The 9,388-nt window shown below is 42.8% G+C and overlaps 1 protein-coding gene across 2 annotated transcripts; it reads right to left on the bottom strand.

Annotated features, from left to right (window-relative positions):
* Nucleotides 1-1,861: 1,861 nt before the first annotated feature.
* On the bottom strand, nucleotides 1,862-9,019 carry znf276 (zinc finger protein 276). Of its 2 annotated transcripts, none has more exons than XM_071546222.1 (12): nucleotides 8,923-9,019; nucleotides 7,715-8,030; nucleotides 6,426-6,741; nucleotides 6,277-6,323; nucleotides 5,741-6,157; nucleotides 5,014-5,095; nucleotides 4,352-4,438; nucleotides 4,107-4,226; nucleotides 3,457-3,532; nucleotides 2,863-2,980; nucleotides 2,395-2,494; nucleotides 1,862-2,135 (listed from the first exon to the last, which is right to left on the bottom strand). In XM_071546222.1, the coding sequence occupies exons 2-12, from the start codon at nucleotides 7,974-7,976 to the stop codon at nucleotides 1,862-1,864; spliced, it is 1,899 nt and encodes a 632-aa protein (XP_071402323.1). In that variant the 5' UTR covers nucleotides 7,977-8,030; nucleotides 8,923-9,019. The 2 variants fall into 2 exon arrangements, with proteins under 2 accessions (XP_071402323.1, XP_071402324.1); XM_071546223.1 differs by having other exon boundaries at nucleotides 7,715-8,009; nucleotides 8,923-9,004.
* Between the last annotated feature and the right edge of the window lie 369 nt (nucleotides 9,020-9,388).

Raw genomic sequence — 9,388 nt, 5'->3', positions numbered from 1 at the left:
AAGAAAATCCATGTTCTTGAGAATCATTCTGCACATTAATTTGCACTGTGGGGATTACACAGCGCATACAGGCAGAATAAGTGCTTTACATATATCTAGGTAATGAGAATATTACATTATAGAATTTACAACAGCATTAATGTCGGGTACACACAGTTATACAGTTATATGTGGCTTAACCAGGGTCTGCTACTGTATAATTCAGCTATCAAATAAAAAAAATCTTGCTTTATCTAAATCCATAGTCCACATTAAAGGGATAGTTTGTTTTTTGGGAGTTTCCTACTTAATATGGAAGTATTATATTGGTGGAATATGAGCTCAGAGAAGATTCCCGAGTTTCCGACTTGGAATTATGAGTGGAGTGCTGTTCAAATGGATTTTTCCAATTAGGAAGTAGGACGTTTCCCAGGAGCTGCTACTTGATCCCCTACACTTCCAGCAATTGAGCTAAGCTAACCATTCCCATTGCTTCAAACTGCATGTGGAGACATAAAAATGACATCCATGAGTTCGTCTGATTCTGGGTAAGTAGGAAACGGCTAAATCCCGCAAAAACCAAACTATCCCTTTAACTGTCAACTCAAGTCAGTCACAGTGCACTACAGAAGCCTTGTTCTCTCCAGGTAGTGCAAAATCACATTTCCTACCACCTTTACATCAGACTAGGGCTGGGCGATATGGACCAAAAATCATATCTCGGTATTTTTAGGCTGAATGGCGATACACGATATATATCTTGGTATTTTCTACGAAGTAGGCTAAATGTTCAGTTGTAAGTCAAAGCCACATGTGAGATGTCACAAGCACTTTTATTAAAACAAGACTGTGATCAAAATAAAATGCAAAGACAGGGTTTCCTTCCCTGTTTTAGAACAGTCTGGTAAGTTCAGAAAATGACATCACTTTACTGTAATGCAGCCTTTAAAACCAGGAAAAGACAACACTTATGCCATATCACGATATTACGATATCCAAAATCTAAGACGATATCTAGTCTCATATCACGATATCGATATAATATTGATATATCGCCCAGCCCTACATCAGACCCGTTACAGAGGCACCAATTTGTACTTCTTGTCCTCTAAAACCCAGGATTACAGCAATCTCCTTTAAACCGTGTTCCCTCTGCTACTTTATGAAGTTGGAGGAAAGCCTATCTTGCTGTCAGATAGACCATAAAACAGACTAGTTGTTCTTGAACTACTTAAAGGCGTAATAGGTAAGATCTTTACTGCACCGTAGCACAAAATGACCCCGATACATCTGTGGGGGGTTGATCAATACCAGCGACTCAGTCATTACTTCTGGCTTTCAAAACTCACTTTCCAGCCCGTACTTCATTTTAGAACAAGAACTCCCCTCTCATTGGCCCAGAAAGTGTAATGCAAATTTGTCCATAATTGGTAGATACTGAAGATGAAGGAAAGCCCGCTGCCTCCCCCAAACCAAGCTGACTATTTATGGTATAATTCGCAGGAAAGCACCCTCGAAATGAAATAGCTACGTTTTGGAATGAAACTTCTTCAAAAATATAAATAGCTGGCCCGTAAGATAATAATTCTCACCAATATTGTCACTATCAACCAACATGAAAGTTATCATTATGAAGAAAATAGTCAAATGATTTTCTGTTAACTCTGATTTTAAAAGTAGACGGTCTTTGTGTACAAGTTATGTCATTGAACCCGTGCTAAAATCCGCCATCTATTGGAAAGAGCCACAGCCTCCATCCCAGTCCATCAACCCGATGACGTGTGAAGATGTGAACAAACTGTAGGAACTGTAGCCTTGCCTTGGAAAGCAGACCCAACTTGAACATACTAGAGAGACGGACTCTGAATCACTCTCCCAGCTGTCATCTGTCTTGGTCTTGCTGAACCACTTCCCCGGTCAGCGTGATGGTGTGGATGTCGGAGTACGGCGGGTGCTGCTGCTGGGCGCCGCCCCTCTGGGACTCCACCTGAGTGAGCGGGTGGACCATGGACATGTGGACGTTCAGGTTGTGGGCCTTCTCGAAGCGCTTGCCGCACAGCAGGCAGGCGAACTCCAGGTCGGCCTCCGCCTTGTGTTTGGTCATGTGGTATTTGAGCGACGCCCGCTGGCGACACTGGAAGCCGCACACCTCACACCTGGAAGAGGTTGGAAAAACACAGCTGAGTGACTGTATACTGATCAGGGTTAGAATGATATATGGGGCCAGTATTGACATTTTATGCTAAAGACAATAAACTTACAATTTACACTTCTGAGCATTTAGTGCTCTGCTCACGTGAAAATAAGAATGAAAGAGCAGAGGAGGAAAGGGCGATGTCTGGTGTAAGATAGATCCATTTTACATGTATAGTACTAATAGCATAGCTGAGTAGCAATAGAATGATCAGTACTCACTGAAGTGGCTTGGCCCCTGAGTGGCGCATCTGGTGAACAGAAAGGTGTTTCCTCTGCTTGAAGGTTTGACCACACTGGTCACAGATGTAGTTCCTCTCCTCTGGAAACACACAGGTGACACACTTCAGTAGAAGCCAAATTAAACACTGAACACACAATACAGCGAACCCTCTGTTGATGAATCATAAAATGCATCACATCCTGTGCACCATAGGATTTTTCTAAGGAAAGACCTACCAGACACCGGGTGTTTAGAACAGCAAATGGAAAATCTTTCATGAACATTGAACTATTGTGTTATATCAATCAGCGCTAGAGAGTAGTAAAATGTACTTTTATTTTTATGAAAATTAAAAGATACTGAATATCAGCACAAAAAATCAGCTATTGGCAGCTTTAATCCCCCCCCCAAAACATTGGTCCAGCCCTAGTACAAACTAGATCCCCAGAGATGTGGTGTGACCTTACCGGTGTGGATGAGCTTGACGTGTCTCTGCAAGTAGCGGTCGATCATGAAGACCTTGTTGCAGCCGGGATGAGGGCAGGGTCGCTCTCTCACCTCCTCATGATGCTCCTTGATGTGCTTCTGAAAAGCCCACCGGATGTGAAAACTAGTCATTTACATGGCCATAGGGATTGTGTATTGTTACCTCTGGTCATGTATGACAGTGTAAAATACTGACTAGCCATCTGTTTTCCTTCAGTCACCTGAGGTGTGTCTGATATAACCCCCTTATTATTTTGTTGCATTATATGCGTCAATAGTAATTAAGGGATGCACTGATTCCACTTTCTCACTGGCAACACCTTCCAGTTACTAAGCTTTAAATATGAGACAATACATACTGAATACCAATTTCATCCATTTCTTTTACAGAACACTATATGCTTAAACCCACATAGGGTTACTGGACAAGAATGACTAAGATAGAGATACCTCACATCAATGCTAAACATCTATGTGTAAAAAGGGCAGAAAATAAAGTTTTCTTAATAACAGAAACTTCAATAATACAGAAATGGCATTAGTTTGCCCTTGTATAATATATTCTATATTCTGACCTTCAAACCATCAGGAGCTCGGTAGACAGCTGTGCAGCCCTGATATGGACACTTGTAGATATTGGGCAGCTCCTCTCTGAGAATAGAAACACATGATTACTTTGTTAATACAAGTGTATAATATACATGGTTAGAATTGACTGAAACTGAAACTAAGTCTTTCTATCAAAGCCAAACTAAGACTGTAGAATAGAAGAGTCCTAACTAGAAAAGAGTTCAGGACACATTCTCTTTATCCACAACAAATCAAAACTAAAACTCTTAAACTAAAATTGAGTTCCAATTAGAAAATAAAATCTAAAAAAAAAATGGCATGCAACTCACAAGATCTCTGACCTCTGATACCGTAAAGATAAAGTACAATCCTACTGTATGCAGCCTTCAAACATTTCCTAACCTTAAGTGCAAATTTGAGAGACAATTTCCAACAAAGAGTGCTCTTTTATTACATGATGTATCATCTTTCTACCCTCTCATCTCTTTCCGCTCTTCATCATCTCTTATCTCACCATGCTGATTTCCTGGTACTAAAAACAAATCTCTTCCACGTCTTCAGCCTGACTCTTTAACCTTTCCCGGTATTCACGTGTTTGTTTAGACCATACACTGAATAGTCGTGAATGGACTCGTGTCGAGCATCTCTCTTGTACCCTTTAGGCTTGAACTTGTTCTTCCAGCCAGGCTTGGGTCCGGGTTTCTTCTTGACTTTGGGCTCCTCCGGGGCCTTCGGGCTTCGTCTTCTCTTGTTGGGGACGGTCACCCTGCGAGGCCTGCGGGGAGTGGGGAGAGCTCAAACCCGGGATTCTCTGTCACCATTTATTTTCAGTGGATCTCTACTATGTTTAGGAGGGATGAGAGGAGCGTCCGTGGCTGAAGGCAAAACCTTTCTACCCACCTCTTCTCCGGGTACGGCTGGAACAGCTCGTCGTCTGAGAAGCCCCTCTTTCTGCTCTCCTCAAACTCGTCCTCGATGGATACGTCTCTGTGGACGCACATACCCAAGCTTTAACGTCCTGTCACCAAACCACAACGCAAACAGTAGGGATTGGCCTGTACGGATTTGTCACGATTTTTAAGGTCGATAGCCGATATTTTGTGCTAATATTCAAGATATTATTTCCCCCAGAATTTGATTCTTGTCAGGATGGAAAAGCCTCTGAAACAAAATGTAGACCATCGTGGGACACTAAAACTCTCCAATGAAATCCAAGATAACAATAAAACGTTCATGCGCACTTGTGTGGAATCCGTCAATTCAGGTATTCCTACAGACGACCAGTGTAGCATTGATCAATTCTACAATAAATATATAATCAAACTGCATCATACTGAATGTAGACATTGACTGGACCATATTCTGGCCTATATCTGCAAACTGATATATTGGTAACCCCAGTATACTCTAACCAGCTATCATTCAAAGAAGGTAAAGAGATTAAGGAAGATCAAGAAAAAGATGCTCTGCGTGAGTGACTCCAGGATTTTACAATTACAAGACCAGGGAAAAGAGGAACTATGATGAGAAGGTAGAAAAGATGAGCTGTACATGTGACTCACCTGTCGGAAAGGTCACTGTCGGCGGTCCTGTCCTCCAGCTGGCCGGGAGCAGGAGACGGCGCCTCCCCGCGGCCCGCAAACTCTAGTTTAGGAGAAACCACATGAGTCAACAAATCATACTGACGCATATCTGTTATGTTTTTGCTCGACTTGTAGAGGCAGCTTCCTCAGAGAATAAGAATAATGCTGTGTGGGTCTGAGTTTGCGCAGATGGTGAAAACTAAAAGTAAAAGTTTCCATTCTACAGTAAGCAGTTTAATATGGGAGTAAGCCAGACATCTTAACCAGGTTTCCTATAATCAGAGTATGAGCTTAACCAGGTTATTCTAACCTAGTTATGATGTTTACATGTGCCACTAAACCACTTACTTGAGTAACTGGGTTAAGATCGTAATTCTACATGCAGGGAAATGTCACCAACACAAATTCCAACAGACTTGTATTTGTATTTGGCAGATAAACTGTGTCCTATTCTGAAGATGGACAATTTGGTGCAAGATGGCACACAGAAAATCAACTTCAGGGTATCAATAGTCCCAGTTAAGAGGTCTTAAGATTGGGCTTATGTTAACCACCACCTGTTTATGATGGTTGTGTACTCTTCAATGAACCTTGTGCCATGTAATGAATCCAACATTTTGACTCCATTTGTGGGAAGTGCTGCCTTTTACTTTGACCTTTTTGGGGATTCTCCTAAGGAACGAACTCCTTCGCCTTTGCCTCTCACCGTCAGTGTTGGTGTTCCCTTCGATCAGGGCCGAGCTCTGAGTCTGCGGTGTGACTGCAGCTGGGCTAGGCTGGGCCAGACTGGTTGTGCTTCCCCCTGGGGTCCTTAGACCCGCTCTGGACCGCTCCTCCTCTTCCTCCTCCTCCTCCTCAGACATCGGACCGTCGTCGTTGCCGCTCCCCAGCGGGCCGCTGCTGACGCTCGCCGGGTTGCCGGCGGCGGGAGTTGCGGCGGCGCCGGTGTCCATGGTGTAGCTGTGACCGTCCACGCAGCCCCACACGGCCCGGACGGAGCCCCAGCACCGGCCCTCCAGCACCTCCTTTAGGTCGGGGCAGGAGCGGCAGGCCTCTCCGTGGTGGTGAGCCCAGGATACCAGGCTGTGGAGGCACTTGGGGTCTGAGGTAAAGGACGGCGGCGCTGGAACAGGGAAGACAGTAGAATGCCTCAATAGGATGGCAGACATGATGGGAGAGTTTCGTGAAAATGATCTCTAACTCTCATAATAGCAAAGGTGAAGAAGAGATGCTGTCACTTACTTGTTGAACCATGGTTCACCAAGGACTGTGGACACTTTGCGTTCTTCCTGAAACAGAAACAGGTAGTTGCCAATGGCTGTAGATTATCTCCCTGGAAACTGGAAGATATCAGCATATAAACCTGCAACAGTTTCCTCCTTTAGACTCACCGGCCTCGGGCGTTCTCTTTGCCAACCGGCGGGAGGTTGACTCTCTGCAGGAACCTGATCAGGATGCTGTGACACTTGTAGAAGTTGGCGTGGCATTTCTTACAGATGAACTCGGACAGCCGCGGGTCACGGTCCAGCGGCACCCCGACCAATCGCTGGAAGTCTGTGTGGAACAGAAGGGGCGACTGGGCCGCCGTGTCCGACTCGTCGTCGGGAATATCAGCCGAATCCTGAGGCCACTTGTTGAAGGCGTGCCGCAGGCTCCGGGGCGAGAACTTCCCATGGCAGAGCCTGCAGAGGGCAGTAGATAGTCTACCTGCAGGGACAGAAAATAGATTCTTAAACTGCAACTCAGGACCCAAAATGGGTAGAGGGGCTTCTGGTGGCTCTCCATAGGACAAGAAGTCTAGTAGGTTACCTTGAGTGTAAGGAGGTTATCTTATCATGAGTCTAGGTCACAGGGCAAGACTAAATTTACTCAATGTGTGTCCTGGGCCGAAGAAGACTTTGACAAGAAGAAGAGGATGAAAAGGTAAACAACTGACAGGCAGAGGGGGGAAAATATAATGCAAGTTACAGTGGTAAGGGTTTCCTCTGTTTAACTTAATAATGTACGCCCAATACCATGAACAAGAAAGCTGATTGGATAATTAATGCTTTCATATCCTAGTTTGAATAAAAGTGTAATGTGCTACAGCAACATCATCAACACCAAGCATTTGAGATATGTAAATGACAGACGCATTAAGGATCTAGTATTGAGCTAGTCCTCATTTGCCATTCGCTCTCACATAGAGAGTACATCAAGCTAAACTCCATTCAAAAATCTGGAAATTGAATGTGGCCTTGCTTATGGCAAATGTGAAAACCTTAAAGAACATGATTTAAGACCTTTAATGTATCATTAGGAGCCACTCTTAAATTCGGCATATATTTGATCCTCCACGCAGCAATGTATTTCAATCAAATCTTTAGAATTGGTTCCCAGTCTTCTCTACCACCTCGCATTTTTGGTGGAAGAACATTGTGGTAATAACAGGCGATCCAGTTGTAAAGGTTGAAATTGTATTGGAATAAGCGCTGATTGGTAGATTATATGCATGCCGAATTCATCAGTGATAGCTAACAATTCATTAAAGGTATTGACTCATGTTTTGTGAGGCGTGAATGCAGATGAGCAATGCAACTTGTATCTGGCAGATTTTTTGAATGGAGTTTGGTGTGCCGTTCTCACCATACATGAAAACGCCACACTAGTAGGTCTACTGAGCCAAACGCTTGCCACCAACCTGAAGATTTCGACCTGCTCTCCGGATGTTTTTGCGTGTCGTCGGCAGCTGTCACGGTCAAGTCCAACCTTGCGGTTTTGTTTGTGGGACCTTTATCGTGATGGAGGCTACCTATCGTCGGCGGGGCTACCGGGACGGTCTTCCGGGGTCTCCCTCTGTTTCCAGACGGCTTCTTGACCTCGCCGACACCGCCCGGCTGTGTCCTGCTCGTCGGTCGTGAAGCGTCGGGCACCCGCGGACGTTTGCCTTTCTTCTTCATCATCAATTAAAAGAGTTGGACTCTCGGCAGCCAATCCTGACAATTAGAGCCCTGCTGCTGTAAACGTGTAATGTTAGCTGAGTGGTTAGCTATCAGTTTTTACTTAAGTTTTAGTCTTTTTTTTAATGATTATTATTAAACAATTATTTGAACAACGTTGTAACTCATTCAACAATTTTCATGTTTTGGGTATATTTCATATTGTGCACATAGCTTTTTTCTTTGTCTCGACAAGTTCTACTGCTGTTGCTATGTTGCATACCCTCTGTACACCATAATGCTGTAATGTTTTTTTTCATACTTTTCACTGACACATTTCTACCACCTTACATGTTGTAATTGTCAGCTGTATGTTTCTACAACCCCCATTTACTCTTCTATTCTTATTCACATCTTTCTTTGCTGTATCATACTACTTGCTGCTGCCACGACCCAATTCCCCCCTCAGTGATGATTCAATTTACATCTGATTTTAACAAGACAAATGTAAAAAATTGCAGGTGATGACAAGGTTAACAGTTAAAAGAACATATCACATATCACTGCAATAATTAAAACTACATGGAAGTGAGACAGAAATCAGACAAAACTCACAGAAATAACTAACGTTAACGTTACATTTAAAAAAAAAAAAAAAAAAAAAGGGCTAACTGGATTGCTGATTAGGGGGTTGCAAAAAAAACATTTTAACATTCGCGTTACATCACTTTTCTTATTTCCAATCACCCTTAACGAAACAATGTCATTCTATTTGCAGTAATCGTTATATTTGAACTATTGTAGATGACTTCTTAAATGTCTGTTTGTTACAGATATTCAGTTAGTTTACGTTAGCTGGTTAGCCTGAGCAGCCTTTTACGTTTGCTAGCTAGCTTGCCAGATTAGATTATTTACTGGCTACTGAAAGTGAATCTATTTACGTTATAGTTTATGGCATACACAATCCTACCGTGAATGTATGCAAATCTTAACACTTGCAATGCATGTTGTTTTTGGCACAAAATGATGTTTTTGAACCAGCCAGGAAAATATGTGGTTTGAATTCAGCTCCCAGTTGTAAACATTGAAACCCGGAAGTGGTAATGACAAAAAATGGAGAAATATTATGTAGCGCCACCCTTGGAAAATGTGAGAAATTTCCCAAAAAAATCATAAACTGTTCGCTAAACGAAATTGTCAAGCTTACTTTAATTAAGCTGTTGTAGTTACGTATTATATACATACCTATACAGCATAAACGCACAGTTTAGCAAACATAATCCAATAACATACACGACCATAAATGATTAGTGGTTATGATTTTATCAGTTCTTGTTGCTGTGTACAAATAGCGCTATATGAAAAACACTAATAAACAACTATCTGCTACCAGCCAGAGATAGATTTTGGCTTCAAAATAAAAAGGTAAACGTTGT

Source organism: Centroberyx affinis, unplaced genomic scaffold, assembly GCF_046629955.1.
Source record: "Centroberyx affinis isolate AG114_WGS23_722 - 3 ecotype Tasmania unplaced genomic scaffold, CSIRO-AGI_Caff_v1 ptg005180l_1, whole genome shotgun sequence".
Classification (NCBI taxonomy): Eukaryota; Metazoa; Chordata; class Actinopteri; order Beryciformes; family Berycidae; genus Centroberyx; species Centroberyx affinis.
Note: the sequence above shows the minus strand (reverse complement) of the source record. Positions and strands in the feature narration are given on the sequence as shown.